Source organism: Scomber japonicus, chromosome 3 (assembly GCF_027409825.1).
Source record: "Scomber japonicus isolate fScoJap1 chromosome 3, fScoJap1.pri, whole genome shotgun sequence".
Classification (NCBI taxonomy): Eukaryota; Metazoa; Chordata; class Actinopteri; order Scombriformes; family Scombridae; genus Scomber; species Scomber japonicus.
Window position 1 is genome coordinate 31,393,912 of NC_070580.1, and position 19,851 is coordinate 31,413,762.

Here is a 19,851-nt window from a genome sequence, read left to right on the forward strand (position 1 = left end):
AAACATACACTTTTACCCTCATGGTTGTTTATTTATGTGACTCTCTCCCTCTGAGTCATATTCTCACCCTCCTCCTCCTCCTCCTCTTCCTCCTCCTGCAGGTGATTATGAGATTTCAGTGAAGTTTAATGAACAGCACATACCCGACAGCCCCTACCTGGTTCCTGTCGTCGCCCCAGTGAACGACGCCCGCCGCCTCACTGTTACCGGCCTTCAGGTGAGGCATGAGGAGACACCTCCACACCCAGCCTGCCCTGCCTTTATTAAAGGGCTCTGGGGCACAGTTGCATAAAAAATTTGACATAGTGAGCAAAGTGTTACAATACGCTAGATGTTTCTCACATACATGATTAACTGAGGGTTTGACTGCTTTGGGTTTTTGATTTGAGGCATGATGCCAGCCTTAAAAAAACCCATAGTCAGTTTAACCCTCTGCAGATGAGCAGCAGAATTTTCTTTATGCAACTGGCCTCATGGATATGACCACAGTTAGGCAAACACAGCTTTTGTGTGAGGAAGTGTGAAAGAGAGAGATTTTATAGAATCAATGAGATTTATTAAATTTAGTTGTGATATTGGAACTGGAGAAAAAGTCAATCTTGACTAAGGTGTTGGACAGACGGCACCATTATTAGACAAAAATCCCAAATTGTAAAGTAAGATTTGGAATAAGTAATTTTATATTTAGGTAGATTAGTGGATGTTAGATTTTTCATCTACAGTACATGACAGCAATCTGCTCGCTCCACACAGCTGTTCAGATTGGCTGAATTAGAGATCTTCCTTCTCCTGAGCGTTTTGCCTGGCTCTGGTCATTCCCTTTTTGTCTGGTGTGGAACTGCCGGTGTTTCTCTTGTGTTTCATTTAAAGGCTTTTAACAGCATCATCATCTTCATCAGCAGCAGCTGCAGCATCAGCTCCTTGGTTGCCTGGCTACAGCAGACAGAGGCGGGCCGCAGCAGACCTCCTGCTCTCCTCCTGTAGTTTGTTGCTTGTCTGTAGCTGTAGATGAAGGTCTGCTCTGATCAGTCTGTAACGCTCTCATTCAGTTAGTTAAATCTCAGTCTTATAGTTCAGTCAACGAGTAAAACACTGCTGCCTTAAGTCAAAATTCCTGTAGAATTGACTTTGTTTACACAACTTTTAATACTATAGAAAATCTGACAAATTTTAATTTTATTATTAATTATAACAGAACTTTGGCTTGTTTTGTAAAATGAAAAATGTGTTCTGTAGAAAACCTTCGTCAAAGTAGGGTACAGAAAAAAAGTACTGTTTTGGTCCAACTGATTTAGTCACATTTAGCTCATCACAGTAGTATCTGTATTGGTTGATCTTGATAAGTAACAATATGTCAATACAAAAATGTTAGATAATCATTTGAGGTCATTTAGAAAAAAAAAAGTATCTCAATAGTTCATCCACCCGATACAGTCCCCACTCAATTCATAAGTCTTTAAAGGCGGGCAGATTTAAATGTTCTGTATCAAAAGAAAAAAAAAGAATATCCACTAATATCTTTATCAGACTGAATACTTATTTAAAGGCTGTACTATAACACTGTAAGACTCTGTAGTGTCAGTTTGCCTAACTTTGCTTTTTAACACTGCGGCCGTCTGTCTCTGTTTGCTGGAGCCGCACCAACCGGAGCCCAGGTAAGAGTAGAAGACCGTCATAAGAAATGGTGCAAGTAGAGACAATAGTAGAATAGAAACCGGCACCAGGAAACTGTAGTGTGTGTGTGTGTGTGTGTGTGTGTGTGTGTGTGTGTGTGTGTGTGTGTGTGTGTGTCTGTCTGTCTGTCTGTCTGTGTTCACTTTCCAACCCTATACTAACATTGTGTGTGCGTGTCCGACCTCGGTAGGAGTCTGGTCTGAAGGTGAATCACCCAGCATCCTTTGCAGTGCGTCTGAACGGAGCACAGGGCAAGATGGATGCCAAAGTCCACAGCCCCTCTGGAGCTCTGGAGGAGTGTGTCGTCACCGAGCTGGAAAAAGGTGGGTGTCCATGAGCGGGTTCTCAAGGCGACATGCGGCAACTTGGCGGTCCAGAGATGCCAGAATGACGCTTCCTGAGTTCTACATTATTTTCTAACACTGCATGATTGTAGGAAAAAGTCTCAAAAATCTTGTCCTGTCCTCCAGACAAGTACGCAATCCGCTTCATCCCCCGGGAGAACGGCATCCACACCATCGATGTCAAGTTCAACGGCACTCACATCCCAGGAAGTCCTTTCGAGGTCAGAGTCGGGGAACCGGGACAAAGCGGAGATCCTGGTCTGGTCTCAGCGTATGGAACTGGACTGGAGAGAGGCACGACAGGTGGGTGACCTGTCTGTCTGTTTACCTGTGTGACCCCTGACCTTCTCATGATGTTTTTGACCCAGTGGCTTTTTAATGACATTTATCTGAAGTGATTTTGCTATTTCAAAGTGTATGTATCCAAAAAACATACGCAGAACCCAACCCCAAAGCTTTACACGCTCTTAAAAGTTCAGGTGATGGGATGTTACAGGCTAACACATGACAACTGCATTATGTAAGTTTGGACACATCTTCCCTTCTCTAAAGAAAGTGTGTCCAAACTTTTGCCTGGTACTGTACATCAACAACATTGCCGATGTTTCATTGCCTTTTTAATTTTATTGCTTAATGCGACATAAACAGCAACACACATCCACCAGCAGTAAATTGTGGTTTAGCAGTCAGCTGTTCCTCCGACCACAGGACACAACACTGATGACTGTTAGTTATAAACATAGACTGTAAAAATAATATAGAGCATGATGTCACCCATTGGTTTGTTTATTGCTGTTTTGAAGCTAAATGAACATCATGCTGAATTGCAGAAGACTTTAAATTAGTGATTGAAACCTTGAATTCATTAGAATCAAGTGAGAAGTACATTTATTATCTCGAGTCGCCCCCTGCTGTCCATTAAAGAGAATGCATGTGTAATACTTTGCATTGGCTTCACTTTTCAGACTTTGAGCTACCCGCTTGGTTATAAAACAAAAGTTATTGAGGGTTGTTTGCATCTTGCAGGTAACCAGTCAGAGTTCATCATCAACAACACTAAGGCGGGCCCTGGAGCTTTGGCCGTGACAATCGAGGGTCCATCAAAGGTAAAGATGGACTGCCAGGAGGTTCCAGAGGGTTACAAGGTGCTGTACACCCCCATGGCGCCCGGGAACTACCTGATCAGCATCAAATATGGAGGCCCGAACCACATCAACGGCAGCCCCTTCAAGGCCAAAGTCACAGGTAAAGTGGTGAAAGTCACTCTGTTGAACTTTGGTGTTCTTCATCAATATAATCTCACGCTAAAAAACAGGTGTTTGTCTTGTATTTTAAAGACAGGGCTCTGTTTAGATTAGTTTGCGTGTATTTGGTGTTTCCTCTTTGTACTGTAGATAGCTGCTCAATTGCATAAGAAGTGACGTCACATCCTTATATTACTACCAGCTCCAATGCAGAGACTTTCACTTTTTCTTAGATGTAGAGAAATATATTTATGTAGATATATGAGAGAACTAAATACCGTACTCAGGTCCCGGTGAATGTAGTACAAAATATATAAATATGATAAAATAAACGTGAACACTCAGATTAGTAGATTAATTTGATTCTCTTTCTTAATTTATTTAAATCCCTGTTTTTGCAGTGCTCAGTGATGCATTTTGAAATCTTTCTAACACTAGTACAACAAGTTTAATAGAGATTCTTATACCTAATATTTTTTCTTCCTCCCCATCTCTCAGGTCCTCGACTGGTGAATGTAACCAACGCCAGCGAGACATCAACCCTGACTGTGGATCCAGCAATGCGGGCGTCCAGCAGCAGCAGTTTCACCCAGAGTGCCATGCCCAGGTTGACCGACTCTGATGCCAGCAAGGTGCTGAGTCGGGGTCCCGGCCTCAGCAAGGCCTTCGTGGGCCAGAAGAGCAGCTTCTCTGTCGACTGCAGCAAGGCCGGTAAGGAAGACACAACTACCCACAGCTGATAATACACAAAAACACAATGTTCAGTTAGCAACTCATAACTTGTTTTGTGTTGCAAACTTGAACTTAAACCCAGTTATCTAAGTTTAATTATTTGGCAATTGATCCTAAACTTTGATCCAGAGTGAAATATCTTGGAAATACTACAGACAGACTACAGCATACTAACATAGCATAACCCACCATTTTCCTTACTGTAATAAATGAGTGTTAGAAAAAGACAGTAACAGGACATCTGGACGTCTGGTGATGTCCATGTTTCCTTTATGATTGACAGAAATGACGACTGAAGCTATAAAAATACAAAATATGTTAAAACAGAAGAAGGATTGATATAGTCTGATGCTTTACTTACCTGATATCCTCTCCTCTTCTTATCCTCCTCTCCTCAGGTAAGAACATGCTCTTGGTGGGTGTGTACGGTCCTCAGGTTCCCTGTGAGGAGGTTCTGGTCAAACACATGGGCAACCTGCAGTACAACGTCAGCTACCTGCTGAAGGAGCGGGGCAACTACATCCTGGTGGTCAAGTGGGGTGAAGACCACATCCCTGGTTCCCCCTTCCAGGTCACCGTCCCATAATGAACTAAGAAAACCACTGTCACTCCTCCTCTACCATTTTGCATCCCTGTTTGAGTAAAAGGGGGGGCACATTAGCTGGACTGTAAATAACTGTCCAGTGAGTAAGTTGTTTAAAAAAAAAAAAAAAGCTTTATTTGCTAGTTTTGCTTTCAGATGTGTTCAGTTCAAATGAGACGTTTTCTCTCCTGATGCAATTGATTTACTTGTTGAGACCCTTCAAACAGTGAAAAAAAAGTGCATTTAAAAAAAACAACAAAAAAACAAAAACAAGCCTTAAAAAGTTGAGGACACTTCTGTTACTTGGACACTTCTGCAATGAATCAGGGAGGCAAAATGGTAAAAGCAGCAGTTATAATCTGGCCTGAAACTGGAGCTGCAAAGAAAATAGAGAGAGACATGAGCTGATAGGAGAAGGGGATAAAAATCTGATCTGTTTTTTGATGCCCTGAAATTATAAATTGACAAATTTTGCACTTGACAATATTTTTTTTTTTTTGGACACTTGATTGATAAATTAAAAGATTGCTGGTTTTACACAAGAAGAAGTGAGTTAGTTATATAACGTCCCAGCACATCAACTCAGTGTCTCTGCACGTTTCCAAAAATGTTAAACTGGATCTGGAGAAAGACTGGACCAAGACAAGTGGAGCCAAACCTTTTAAAATGCGTTAAAAATAAATAAATAAATAAATAACTGGAATTAAAGAGCACCTTTCGTCACATTACACAGTGCCAGGAACAAAATGAGAACAAAAGGCCCATTTTAACCTCCTATGAGGTTTTGAACCAGGGAGCCAAATGACCAGCTGATGGTTTTGAATCCTTTCACTTCAACAGGGAACCAGCCAATAATAACCAGACTTGTGCAGAACTTTTCCTAAGTCCATCTAAAATTATGACGTGCTGTGAACAGAACAAAATTTGCCAAACATCTCAATTTTTTTTTTTTAAAAAAAAGGAGAAAAAACTGGAGATGGGAGACAGACTGGAGACAGGAAGGGGTCAAACTATACGAGACTACTGATGTTTATTGTTGATGATTTTTTTTTTTGCTCTTGAACGTTAGCGCCCAGAATCTCATGAGTTGCACGTTGCCATAACAAATCAATGACTGTTAAGCTGCCTTCACACTACTGTTTCCTGCACTGTACAACAGACTACTTAATTACAATACATGCTGAGTTTATTGCTGTTCTCTGTTGTTCCTTCAGCTGCATTTTTACATGAACACTTCCGACTTTTAACTTTGTGGCTCAGATCTGATCTGCTTCTTGTCTGCCTGGACGGAGTAGAAATCTCTTTATAAAGATGCTGGATGACCAGATTTGATAATATTATTATGAATGAGAGTTTATCTATCATGCTCAGTATTGTAATGTTAACAGTGCTCTTGGTATTAAATGTTAAAATAAAACATTGGAAATCAGATCTGAGCTGCAGTATGAGGTCAGATTTTTTGGTTTGTGTGTAAATCCTACAGAAACCTCTTTATGTCTCATCTGGATGTTGTTGCCTAATCACTGCTAGTTTTGATACTAAAGGGAGTAGAGGATTTTGTACGGGGGGGAAAAAAATTCTCATTTTGTTATTAGGGAATGGGTGTTTTAATGTGAAACTAAACTCTGAGATTATGTACATTTGATAATTAAAATCAACTGGAAAAAGATAATTGTGACTTCAGTCGGTCATTTCCTGGTTCTGGACTACAGGAGGTTGTAAGTAATTCTTGTTACTGTACTGTACACATTTTCCAATAAAAAAGTAAGACAGTGAATGTAACACAGTAAAATGCATTTCCATAGAATAATATATGACGTACTGAGGTCAGAGATGGGGCTATCAGACTTCTGCCACTTAAATTCAATCAATCAATCAATCTTTATTTGTATAGCGCCAAATCACAACAAAGTTATCTCAAGGCTCTTTACACATAGAGCTGGTTCTTAACCGAACTCTTCAGGTTTTAACTTTAAAGAGACCCAACATTCCCACATGATCAACAGTGGCAAGAAAAAACTCCCTTTTAATAATAATAATAATAATAATAATAATAACTTTATTTTGTATAGCTCCTTTCATAAAACCCAAGGTCGCTTGACAATAACAAGAACACAGACAAAAACACACATTTAGCCGGCAAAAGCCTGCAGGAACAAGTGCCTTTTCAACATTGATTTAAAATTGTCCAGAGTTGGTGCCTGGCGAATGTCCTGAGGGAGCGAATTCCAAAGTGTAGGAGCTACCACACTGAAAGCCCGGCTCCCAAAGGTTTGCCTTCTGGTGCGGGGGATGGACAGGAGGCCCAAGTCAGTGGAGCGCAGGTCTCGTGAAGGGTGGTAGATATGGAGAAGGTCTGTTAGGTACTGGGGTGCAACGGCCTGAAGAGATTTGTAGGTGAGAAGAAGAAGTTTGAAAGTGATGCGGAACTTAATTGGAAGCCAGTGCAGCTGTTTGAGTGTGGGGGTGATGTGCTGCCAGGGTTTTGTTCGAGTGAGAACCCTGGCAGCTGAGTTTTGGACGTGTTGGAGCCTGTCCAGTGTTTTATTGGGGACCCCATACAGGATGGCATTGCAATAGTCCAGACGTGAGGTGATGAATGCATGTATGAGGGTCTCTGCAACTGAGTCAGTGAGTGATGGACGGAGTCTTGAAATGTTCCTTAGGTGGAAGAAAGCGGATTTGGTGACAGATTTGATGTGTGTGTCATATGATAGTGTGGAGTCCAAAATAACACCAAGATTGCGCACCTCCGAGGACAGTGAGATGCAGGAGCCATCAACTTGGAGGATAAGACCATCTACCTTGTGGAGCAGATTCTTTGGAGCGACAACCATGAGTTCTGTCTTCTGACTGTTGAGTTTGAGCAGGTTGGTGGTCATCCAGACTTTTATGTCATGCAGGCAGTTGATGGGTTAACAGGAAGAACCCTCAGAACCAGACTCAGAGTGGGAGAACATCTGCCTCGACTAGTTGGGGTTGAGAAGAGAGAAAGGAAGGAGAGAGAGAGAGAGAGGCAGAGGAGGAGAGAGAAAGGAAGGATAGAGGAGAGAAGCACAATGAAAATCAACAATGAAGCTAGAAGGTCCGGGACTGGAATCTGTCATCCGGACGTCTACAGGCCCAGATTACCTGTGAATTATGATTAAGATTTGTTTCTTTGTGTACATACACATTTTAATCCATTTGGTCCCTGGTCAAGTGTCTGATGCCCCCAAATTGCTACGATATGACACACCTAAACAGTTATGCTATTATGTTACGTCCAAACTTGTCAAGAAGTGGTGAACATTTTGGTTTTCAATAAAGTTTGTCTTGAACAAATCCTGCTAAAAGCCACAATCTAATACAGTTTTGTGAAATCCACTGACTTCTCCATTCCTTAAATAGCAGAGCCCAACATTTCTGCGTAGTCTCTGCTTTGTGTTTGTGTCTCTACATCCATCTTGATGATCTGTGTCTAAAATCTTTAGACTGAATCAAACACTGGTTGCCTGGTGGCTGATCATGAGTCAACAAGTTACTCTGTTAAATGATTAATCTTAACCTGACAGAGGATAGTTACAGGAGTAAATACTGGGATACAGAAAGGCTGCCACCTCGACCTGCTGCTGACTCCATATGCTGATTTTAATCTTATCTAGAGTCTCAACTCGACGTGAAAGTAAGTAGGTTAACCCTTACATTTTGTTTTGGGTCAAATTTGATGCATTTTAACATTTGAGAGCTGTAAAAAAAAAAACACCCTAAATATTTTCTAATTTTAGTCTGACATTTGATGACTCCTCATAATGAACAAGAATAAACAAAAATGCAGTTTTTATAGAGTGTTTCACCCATAGTTATTCAAAAAAATAAAAAAAATACTGGTACATTCTTCACATTAAACAATTAATGTTTTTTCGTCCATAAACAAGTGTAAAAACTGAATAATTAATTCTTATCTGTGACTAATGATGAGGTATTCATGAATGATTTGTTGTGCAGAAATTTGTCAGAGACTAATTATGAGGGGATACTCTGGGTGGTCTGAATATGAACAGTGTTTGAGGGTTAAGGGAACTTTGCAGAAGAGGAAAAGGAGCCAAAACTGCTTCCTGTCTGTCTGAGTGTGAGATTAAAATGACCTAGCGATCTTTAAAGTATCTCTCCTGTTCTGTCTGTCTTTGTCAAGTACCTACAAACTTCTATGAAAAACTTCAGAATTGATGGTGGACAGGGAGAGTGTCCAATTTGTGAGGAAAATATCTTTACAAAAGTTTAAGAAGCTTCACCAGTTTCTACAAGAGGAAGAGGAGGACAGGATCTCTGCTCTGAGGGAGGAAGAGGAGCAGAAGAGTCAGATGATGAAGGAGAAGATTGAGGCTCTGAGCAGAGAGATAGCAGCTCTTTCAGACACAATCTGTAATGATAGATGGACACATATGACAAAAATGAGAAAATGAGGTGATTCTAACATATAGTAACATATAGTCTCAATGAAACTGATTTTCAACTCTGACAGATCTTTGTGTTCAGCTTCCAAGTCTGCTTTGTTGATAGATTTGCTTTGAAGTACGCATTTTAAGTACAATACCCCATTAGATACTGACAACTTTGACTGCCTCTGTCAGTCACGTGAACTACAACATGATTTAGTGAGACTTCCTTCACTCTAAATCAGTGAGTGTGTTTACATTCACAATAGTATCCTGGTGTGATGGTGTTTTTGGCCTGTCCTGTAGATGTGTGGTAGATGATTATAAATCTGGATACTGTTGAATGGATAAGGTTTATAATGACCCTGTTGTTACTAATGTGTGTGTCAGAGTATGTGTGTGTGTGAGAGAGAGAGAGAGAGAGTGTGTGTCTCATGTTTCCCTGTGTTGCTGTGTTGCTGTGTGTTATCTGATCCACTGCTCATTTCAAAAGAGAGAAGCTGATCCTGCACAGCTCTGCATCAGACAAAAGGTAAATGAAGGTATTTTGGATTTAACAATCGTCTAATCTTATCATTTCATGAAGGGATTTCAGAAATGCAACACCTTTAAAATGTCTAAATATTGTGAGCTCAGTCAAATAATAAGTAGAGATCAGATGACTGGATTTTAAGACTGTTTTTACTTGTTCATGGTCATGAAATACATGAAGTAGTGTTTATTGTGCAGTTGGTGGTGTTACAGGTTGTGGAGTTTCAGTCTAAATCTAAGAGAATCCTATCTAGACTTTTTTATCACTGTTATTTTTTTTTCTTTTCAACTTTATTAACAATGGCAACAAATGGCAATTATTCAAATACATTTCTAGTATGAGTCTGAACTGAATCGAGATGAAGTTACTTTTAGTGTCTTTGAGCTTTTTCACAAACTTGACCAAAGAACAAATTATCCGATGTGATGGAGAAATTATTGTTTTGTTTTTTTCAGTTTGCCATGGTGGAAGGTTTTAAACACTACAATATCCAATAAGCATCGGCTGCCATTACTATGATTGTTAAGTCTAAAGGTGCAAATCAGAGCTGTACCATGTTCAAAATGCTTCAGTGTTGCAGTTGGGAGCAAAACATGTTGAGCCATAGTTGCTGAAATCATCCTGGAGAATTCAATTAAGCTGCAGATTGTGAAATCAGTTTTCTAAACAGTGTAAACTTTAAATTTGGCTCATTGAGTCTTACTTGACTTCTCATGTTATGTTTTTATGTCCACAGGCAAAATATTGTCTATGAGAAAATGAACATGACTTTTACTTAAAAATGGCTCCTTCCACTTCTTAAATAAATATGATACTGCATGAACTTGGTTTCAGGTGCTTAATATATAAATGTCCATCAATCAAAACTACTACTACTTTTGCCTGAGTCAGCTGTTTATTTTGAAAGCCCTTTAAATTTAAAGTCTTCAAGATGTTAATTATTATAAAAATGTGTCAAAATGGTACACAGACTTGCTAAATGAAACTCTCTGGCAGGAGATGCGCTGCCAGCTGACGACCCAGAGCCAGAACTGCTACCGGGAGCAGATCCAGAAGGAGATGTTAACCCGTTTGGCCTGGAAGAGCCGCTACGCCAAGCTTTACCCGTCCTGTGACAATCCTCCAAAAAACAGCACAGACTCAACACAGCTGCCCCAACTGCCTGCTGACACCCAGTGAGCTCATTTATTCACATTCAACCTGCAACACTCAGTCCAAAATTAAGTTCAATTTCAGTCTAGTTAAATCAGAGTACACATATTGCATCATCTGACGCTCCTAGCACACACCAGGTATGCCATATAGACAACCAAAAAGTAGTTGAGGAACAGGATGTGATCAAATGTTTGCTTCTTTGGACACTTGATACGTATTATTGCTAGAAAATAGGACAATGGCTTATCCTGATGTGTATCCTGAACCCACAATGAGGCACTGATGTGTGTTGAATTCATTCATAGACTTAATGTTTAATAATTGGGAATGTAGTGCAACAGAAACTAACTCTAGTAATAGTTTTAGTTTTTTGTATGTAATGTAAAGACTTTGGTATAATTCTTTACATGCATCGTGAAACCATCGATGATACACACACTGATCTTGTGTTTACGCTCCACCCACCAGAGCTGTCCTGCCTCCTGTCACCAGAACACCTGAGAAGAAAAGCAACCCTCCTCTTCTTCCTCCTCCTCCTCCTCCTCCTGCTCTCTCTGTGGATGAGGAGGGGCAGCTCAGTGTGGCCCCTCTGATGAGGCCAGTATCCCCCAAAACCAGAAAGGCTCTCTATCAGGACTCCTCTCACCACGTACAGAACTTTTAAACTACATTTTAAATCTTTCCCTACACATGAATATTCTGCATGAAAACTTTTTTTTTGCATTTTATAACGATGATAAAAACAATATTAAACATGGTGTCCTGTGCAGGGGAAGGGGCGGAGTCTCTACCTGCAGAGGCGAGGCCAGAGGAGACCTGAGGAGAAGTTTGACTTTCCTGTGCTGTCGTCCTGGGAGTACGGTTGGAGGCTGGGTACAGAGTTTGCTCCACTTCAGTCTTTAAACTTGAAACTAATATCAGGATGTCCACAGAACTGATTTAATGTATCTGATGTATCTTTAGCTCTGATTTAAGCCTTAGTCAGCATGCTATAGTATTATACTCACAGTTACAATGCTAACATGGTGATGTTTAGCAATTATAATGTTTTCCATATTAACTATTATAATTCAGCATGTTAGTATACCAGCATTTGCAAATTAGCACTAAACACAAAGTACAGGCTAAGTATGTCATTAGTTTTGCAGATATCTGAAGTAAACCAAAGTATTGGGCACAATGAATATTTGGCCTGATGGGGGCGCTAGATGAAAAGTAAAGGGATCACCAAAGTTACAATTCATCTTTTGGTGGGGAAATGAATGTTTCTACAAAATGTCATGGCAACCTATTCTATAGTTGTTGATATTTCTCTTAAAACTACAGATTTCAACCTCATGGTGGCGCTAGATGAAAAGTCAAAGGATTGCCAGAGTCATTCAGATGTATCTGTCAACCACGACTTTAAAAAATGTTGTGCCAATTGATCAAGTTAATGCTGAGATGTTTCTGTTAGATTGGGGGAAAAAATCTGCTCTGCTAGATTGACTGATTGATCATCTGGAGACTGAACTCAACGAACTCCACCAAATATTCGTTATTTATCGTGTCGTGTTATTTCCGTCTGGACCAAAGCAGTGGACAAACACACTGATATTACATCCATAGAGCTGTGCCTGCCTTTATACTGTATTTGTCCTAGAGTGACCTGTGTGTCTGTTTCTATCCACAGGTGACTTCACTCTGGATTACAGGACTCCATCTCACGCCAGGTCGTCGGTGGTGAAGAACACTTTCTACGCCAGGAACGGCGTCTTCAGCGGCCCGTCAGCTACAGGCACGCCGAGTGTTTGAGTTAACAACAGCAGAAAGACTTTCATCTGATGAACACCATTACTGTTTGGTTTAAGACACACTTTGATTTAGTTTTAATGGCCAATAGTACCAATAAATCACCCGAGCACCCATCAGTACCCCCCTCATGTCATCACTGGTGGACCAGGGGTACTGTAACCCATTTTGGGATCATTAAATAGCATATTTTAGGGGCATGATATAACATTTTGGTGTTTGGGATTTCTATATATTAATTAGGGAGTGTGCCTCTTGGCATTTTCCTTTAAAATTACTACTATTACTTTGTTTTATGAGGATTTTTAAAAGTTTATTTAGTTGATTATTTTATGTTTGAGAGATTTTGATGAGACTTCCTCCCACACCAACACAATGTTAGACTGATTGGTGGTCAGATGTGGGACAATTTAAAATGAGTGGCAAATATTAAAAAAAAATTCAACAGATGAATCCATCCAGCAATCCTCTACTTCCTGCTGTGATGTCTGTTTACCGTCCACACAGCTGTCAGGTTAAGTGTCTGATAACATGATACTGTGTGATGGATAATTAATGGATTCCTGGACTGGTGTCAGTCAGGCAGAGTCCATTCAACCTCGTACACCTGATACGTGAGTGTTTTTAAACACTGAGACACTGGAGGAAATGTTACACACCACACACCATTAAATATTTTATTTCCAATCAGTCGTAATGATCTCATTATTATTCCTCAAAGCAGCGTATAGTTTTATTATTATTGTTTAAATGTATAGTTTTTCTAGGTGTGTTTTCACATTATAAGGATTGTTTTAGAGTTAAGGCTTTTGAGAATTTAATTTTAAACAGATAAAGTTGGTCATGTAATGTACTTTCATCTCATTAAGAGAGCAAACCCAACAATGTGTCCATCTCTTATTTGATGACATTCTGACGTCGCCAGCCTGCTTGTGAAAATCTTTAAAAATGCATCATGAATATATCCTTTCATTTTCAGAAAAGCCTCAGTTGTTTTCCAAAAATGATGGGCCACTGTAGATTTTGGCAAATGTCATTCAAACTGGAGAAGTATTATTTTAAGCAGTGATCTAATTCTGATCTAATCTAATTTAGTGTCTGCACAGCTGGATGTTGATGGACATGCAAAAAAATTATTTATTCATTTTCATTGATCTGCACAATGTTATGTCTATAGATTTGAATGTGTTCCTTGTCTTTAATAATTCAATTGCATTCAATTCAATTTGTAATTAATAAAATGTAATGATGGGTGAAAAAACACACACACAAAAAATGTTGCTATAAAATGATTTCATGGTGCTGGACATTATGTCACTGACACAAAAGAATAAAATGATCATTATTTAAGTAGTTATTCATGAGAAAAGGATAGAAATGTACCTTAAAATTAAATAACTGTATGCATGTTCACTACTGTCATTAGTGGGAAAAAGGTGTTTGTCACGTGGGAGTCTTGAGGTATTTTTCTTCTCACGTTGGTGCAAACTTGAACAAATGTCTCACACACTCAATAATTTCATGGTTATAAAACTTGATGTTTATTGGGGATGCACAATAGAAGATTTTTAAATGAAGCAAGTTTCCATATTTAGCATGCATAAGCAGTATAATGAACATTTAGTAACTAGTTTATATCACACTATAATGTAGTTGTGCACAGATATAATTGAAGTGTTTATTAATGTACAACAATTATTATCTGTGTATACATCAGGCCTCCATGTATGAGACAAATACATTAATAAACACTTTACAAACAATGACATTATAGGCCTAAATTATGTATTAGTTTATTCAATTTATATACTGCTTTTAAATACTAAATAGAGGAACCTAAAGTGCAATGTGACCAATAAAATGATGATGAATTAAACTGGATTTACTCTACTGAAATAACCTCAAACCTAAGGCTGTTGGAAAGTTGGGATTCAATCAGAAATGTTTTGAAAAATGCACCTCAGTCATTTAAAGTACACACAATATGTAGCTAAGAGGCTAAGAGAGAGTAAGCAGTGCTATAATTGAGCCAGCCTTTATTAATTCTGATGATCTCTGCACTATTACAGAAAACACCACATGTTCATTTAGTTGCTGTGAATGTCCCAAAACATCTGTGACTTTATTAATGATTGTAAGGATCAGCGGCTGGAGCTCTAGTCGGTTGGGAAGATCAGGAAGCCGCTGAAGATGTGGCTGGTGCTGCTCTGGCTCGTCACGATGTTGCTGAGCCTGGCCGCATGCAGTGATACTTCATCTCCGACATTCAACTCCAGGACCGCCGAGCCCGAGGTGACCAGGAATCCATCAAACGTGTCACACTGTGGCATGTGGGTTTCACTTCCCTTCACCAGCTTCATACACACCTAGATTATCATTAAAATACAAACAGGGGTTTCAATATTCACAGTTCACAGCTGAGATATTGTTATGTGACGAAAAAGTAAACATGTATTTTATCCTACATGAGAACATCGATAATTGACAGTTCTGAAATGGCAATTCTCTTAAATTCAATGTTTTTAAATTGCTTTCTAAATTATCTAAACATGGCAACTGAGGAAACATGGTGGTCTGGGTTAATTCAAATAATAATAACAAGTTTAATATTATGGGGTTGGGATTTTTTGGGGCATTTTAAAGTGACCCCCCCCCCCCTTGTTCCTTCACTTCATGACTGCTTTCACATTGATGTGGATAATCAGCTCTGCCTGTTTCTTAAAAATGTGTTATGATACTACGATACTACTATACTATTACTAATGCTAATACTACAACTACGACTAATAATAATAACTTAAATTCTTGTTTCGACTTTTCAGTGACATAGGAGACATATTAAAACCTTAAATTAGACATTTTGACAAGACAAGTTGAACTGCTGAATATAACAAGTTAATTTAACTTTTGTGTGGAAAAGCCATATCAGACACAAATTATTTAATATGTGTGGAGGGGATATTTAAACATGTATTATAAACAGCAGAGATGACAGGAAATACAGCAAAGGTCCTCGGCTGGAATCAAACTGGGGATGTTTGTGGTTTACGTTCAGTATCTCAAGTCCTAATCCACAGTGAGACATGTAGTCCGATGAAGCACATTAAAAAGATAGAAAAGGTGAAAGAGGCAGACGAAGCAGACTGACACTAGCAGACACACAGAAACTCACCTTGGACTTAGCTGAAATGTGGTAGCTGAAGAAATAGACTCCTTTGATGGTACACCGGAAAGTTTGGTTTGTCAGCGATTCTCCTTGAAACTGTTTATCCAGGTCCGGCAGAATCGGGCTGTAGGAAGTTTACATACACATTTTTATTTATATGTATATTTATTTACTTTTAACTCTTTTTTTTTTTTTAGCTCCATCATCAAAATGTCTTGTGAGTTATTTTATTGTTACTTGTTTTGTGCCATTAATTCTGGGATGAGGGAATAAAGGTTAATATATGAATACAGCTATATAGATTTTAATTGTAAATTGGTCAAGACACAAATACTACCATTTATTTTAAAGTCATACAAAAGCCTGATTCATATTGATATCCTTTAACAAATCTGATATATGTATTTTTTTACATGGACATATAAATACTCCATAGTACATTTTTATTTATTCATAAGGATCTCTTAAATTTGATTATTATCATTTAATTATGACAAACATAGACTGAGTGGAGAATTTTACAGTTTAAAAATAAAATAGTGAGTGCTTTTTGGTGCACTATATAATAAATAGGAGAAAGGCTTGTGTCTAAATTTATAAACCAATGTCTTATCTCTGACCTGTTGAAGTCGATGGGAGTGTCAGGGTTTGGGGCACTTGGTAGTATCCGTTTTAGGGAGAAGAAGGATGACTGCTGATAGGTGGGATTGAAGGACCTTCCCTTCAGCCCTGGACGGCCCACCTGGCCAGGAGCCCCCGGCAGACCTGTGTCCCCCTTCATCCCAGGTCGTCCTGGGGGGCCTCGTATACCTAACACCCCTTTATTGCCCTTGACAGGGTGACTTGTCTCACCTGGTCATAAAAAACACACTTACTACACCTACACCTAAACTGCAGTCTATTTCATATACTGAAAAATACTTTCAGGGACTGAAATAAAAGAAAATACACAAATAAAACAATTAAATGAGGAAAGCACCTTCACCAACTTGACAACACATGCAGAATCACAAAACATGCTGCAAATAGGCTGAAAACACAATTTAAATACAAATAACACAAGGCCAAGATGTTGCCTGTATTTTGGTTGTTTGCATGTGTTGCTGCAACACTGAGTGATCAGGGCCACTTTAAAAATACACATATATGTAGTGATAGACAGTTAACAGTGCACTGGTTCATGCGAAAATAGTACAAATATTGAAAGGTTTCAAATAAAAAACTAATCACTTATTTCTTGGTCAAAAGGGGCCACCAAATGGAGTCTTTCACTGTCAAATCTCTCAGTATAAAGTCAATGAGGTATCTACTGAATCAGAAATGGTGACGATGTGGAGAAAAGTTTGTGAACAGGATGTGTGAAAATGTGTCTGATGTCTTCATGTCCAGTACGAGCTCACCAGGTTCTCCCTTGTCTCCTTTTACACCGTCTATGCCGTTGTCTCCATGGGTGCCCGGTATCCCAGGAATCCCTGGAGGTCCCCCGGCGCAAGACTGCGTGACGACTGGGGCAACATGAACCAAAAGCAGCAGCACAGCAGTACTGCAGCTCAGCCACTGGGGGGCCTGAGACACACACACACACACACACACACACACACACACACATATTAGACCATGGTCACTTTTGGGGACATAGACTTACACTAACCCTAAACACTGACCCAAAAATCTGTGTTTTACCAATTGGGGACACACAGTTTGTTTCATATCCACACACACACACACACACACACACTCACAAACAGTCAGTTCATTGACTTTTCAAAAATTCCCTGCATGGAGAATTAAATTACCTTAACTATTACCAGAAAATGTTTAAACCTAAACCCATCATGACACCAAGTCTTAACCCTCATGTGTCATGTTTTGTCTTATGGGGATCTTTGTCCAAACTGAATGTCCCTCTGATTAATACAATAAACATAAACACAAAAATAAAGTCTTGTAACTGTCTGTAGCTGACTAAGTGACTCAAACCAGTAAAACCCACATAAGATAACAAGTACAATTTGGAGGCTGAAATACACACAGCACTAAAATGTGCTGAATGTGCATTATAAATAATACATAGATGATACAAACACTGAAATCCTAATTTGTGCATTTAAATTCAAACTATTTTAAAGCCTCTGAAGGACCTGCAGCCATCCTGCCCAAGACAAACAGAAACAAAATAATAATAATTAATATAATAATACTATTTAACAGTTTTACTGACAGAGATTTAGACTCAACATCAAGAAACATTCAGCAATAATGACGACGTGGAACAGAAAACCACCTACTTCTGTCTGAACAACACATCAGTCAAATATTTTCTCTCTCCTTTCATATATATATATGGGCTATGTTTTTTGTTTTTTTTTAACTTTAGTTTTTAAGGATAGTAAAGTCTCACCATTTGCAGGTAAATTAGTCTCTCGTCCTTTGGTGGAGCTGGTGGAGCTGATGGAGAGCGCCGATGAAGAGCTGTCCTGCTTCACAGTGACAGCAGCAGCTCAGTCAGAACAAAAGAGGAAGTGAAACAACACAAGAAAGCATGGTCGCTGTTCTATTGGACTTCAGAAAAATGCACTTTTAGGAAACAATATTTCACAGTAGCATGGCATGGAGCAATAAAAAAACAACTGTTCATGTTTGCTGCTGGGTGTGAATGGGTCAACCGAGGATATGTACGAAGGTCTGACACGACTTGGATTTACTGTTTCAGCTAAAGGTGACATGTTAGCTGAGACTGTCACACATCTTCAGCATTTTAGGAAATCCACAATACAGTAATGAAAGGAAGCATTGAGATCATTTACTTAAGTAAAAGTACATCACAAGTAAAATCTCTGCGTCCGCAAAGTCCTACCTTTTTTTGACCACTTGGGGGCAGCAGAAACAAGTTGGGAACACATCACAAACATCTCCACCGTTTATGTTAATATATTGAACTTTTTTTTTTAGCAAACTATTGCTTATTTACACATCCAGCAACATTATCATTTATTTGGAGTCGTGTTTCTGTTCTCCAGTCCAATATTTACTATGTTTTAGCTCTGTTTTTTAATCTCTATCAACCCTCTAATCTGGCTCCTGAGCTGCTAAATGTAGCTATGCTATGTTCACCAGCTAGTCTTCAGCTAACTGTGTGTGTCTGCTATGGTGTTGAGCAGATGGTGTACAGTGGCATTTTTAGGGCTTTTCCTCTGAAAACAACGCTATGAGAGTGCAGAGAGTGAATCAAAACAGTAAAGCTGCTGAAACTCGCTATAAAGCTCTGTAAAGTCGAGGGGAGCTGCAGAGTCGCTGATAATTCTCTGTAGGTTTATAAGTAAAATACAGACGTTTTATCATCAAAATGAACCTAAAGTACTTGTTCTGCAGCAGTGACTGATATGTGATGATGATTACATTATTAGACTCTTAAAACTGATGCATTAATAGTTGCTGGATGAAATGGAGCCAGTTTTAAGTATTTTATTATGAGCTAATTTAGCTAAGTTGCTCCCAACCTGAGCGTTTGACGGCTCCAAAGCAGCCTGATTCTCCGAAGGGTCACAAGGTAAAATTGGGGGGCAGTTGGATGCTCAGGGGAAAGAGAGAAAACAAAGTTTGGATGCACACATTAATGGGGGCCCGTTATTTTTAAAAGGGAAATATCTCTGTGGTCTAACTGCAAACAACTCATAGGTTTCTGAAACGTGACAAGAAGCCACAACGCTGCTTTTTGTGTAGTAGTGGAGTAGAAAGTACAATATTTCCTACTGAAATGTAGTTCATTACTTTCCACCACTGACCACAAGTAGATTTCCTACATGTTATTTTAAATCATTTTGCATTTTTGTTCGTCAGCTTCCTGTCTGCTCTTGTTCATTTCTTCATTCTGGACATTTTTTCCAAACAGTTTGGTCTCTGTGGTTTCGATGTCCCATAAATTTGTAAGCATTTGATTGCGTTCATCTGACAAAGCAAATCACGAATTCAAGGAAGAGAAACTGTTTAACAAGAAGTCAGGGAGAAAAGTACACCTGATGGAAAAAGTCCACCTTCAAATTAACATTTTGTTCTGTTTTTCTTTGAGACTTCCTCTTTATTGTTGCTTGAAACAAAAACCGGTTCCCTGAAGTGGGAGTCAGTATCTGTTCCACAAAATATTTAATTTCCTCGGATGTGCTCATCAACAGAGAGCTGATATGTATTTTTATGTAATATTTAGATCCTCTA

At 39.1% G+C, this 19,851-nt stretch overlaps 3 protein-coding genes across 3 annotated transcripts in view; 2 read left to right on the forward strand and 1 right to left on the reverse strand.

The window, feature by feature from the left end:
• LOC128355191 (filamin-B) overlaps nt 1-6,249 on the forward strand; it is an 85,436-nt gene extending 79,187 nt beyond the window's left edge. Inside the window, exons 45-50 of the mRNA XM_053315431.1 lie at nt 102-217; nt 1,865-1,997; nt 2,145-2,321; nt 3,045-3,263; nt 3,761-3,973; nt 4,393-6,249. Of these exons, the coding sequence (XP_053171406.1) occupies nt 102-217; nt 1,865-1,997; nt 2,145-2,321; nt 3,045-3,263; nt 3,761-3,973; nt 4,393-4,580 (1,046 nt within the window). The 3' untranslated portion in view covers nt 4,581-6,249. The remainder of the gene's footprint in view (nt 1-101; nt 218-1,864; nt 1,998-2,144; nt 2,322-3,044; nt 3,264-3,760; nt 3,974-4,392) is intronic.
• Nucleotides 6,250-10,526: 4,277 nt separating this feature from the next.
• LOC128355352 (protein ATP6V1FNB) lies at nt 10,527-12,489 on the forward strand. The gene is made up of 4 exons (XM_053315595.1): nt 10,527-10,702; nt 11,151-11,331; nt 11,453-11,555; nt 12,355-12,489. Exons 1-4 carry the CDS (start codon nt 10,527-10,529, stop codon nt 12,474-12,476), a joined length of 582 nt encoding a protein of 193 aa, XP_053171570.1. The 3' UTR covers nt 12,477-12,489.
• Nucleotides 12,490-13,987: 1,498 nt separating this feature from the next.
• On the reverse strand, nt 13,988-18,151 carry LOC128355199 (complement C1q subcomponent subunit C-like). Its single transcript, XM_053315446.1, has 5 exons — nt 18,041-18,151; nt 17,040-17,205; nt 16,260-16,491; nt 15,646-15,763; nt 13,988-14,839 (listed from the first exon to the last, which is right to left on the reverse strand). Exons 1-5 carry the CDS (start codon nt 18,041-18,043, stop codon nt 14,630-14,632), a joined length of 729 nt encoding a protein of 242 aa, XP_053171421.1. The 5' UTR covers nt 18,044-18,151; the 3' UTR covers nt 13,988-14,629.
• Nucleotides 18,152-19,851: the final 1,700 nt, after the last annotated feature.

Excerpts from the sequence above, each read along its gene's own strand:
- LOC128355199 (XM_053315446.1), bottom strand. Across the intron at positions 16,492-17,039 it reads AGGAGACAAGGGAGAACCTG|GTGAGACAAGTCACCCTGTC; the intron begins GTGAGCTCGTAC and ends TTTTATGACCAG. Across the intron at positions 14,840-15,645 it reads ACATTTCAGCTAAGTCCAAG|GTGTGTATGAAGCTGGTGAA; the intron begins GTGAGTTTCTGT and ends ATGATAATCTAG.
- LOC128355352 (XM_053315595.1), top strand. The coding sequence starts at position 10,527 with ATGCGCTGCCAGCTGACGACCCAGAGCCAGAACTGCTACCGGGAGCAG. Across the intron at positions 10,703-11,150 it reads CAACTGCCTGCTGACACCCA|AGCTGTCCTGCCTCCTGTCA; the intron begins GTGAGCTCATTT and ends TCCACCCACCAG. Across the intron at positions 11,556-12,354 it reads GGAGTACGGTTGGAGGCTGG|GTGACTTCACTCTGGATTAC; the intron begins GTACAGAGTTTG and ends TTCTATCCACAG.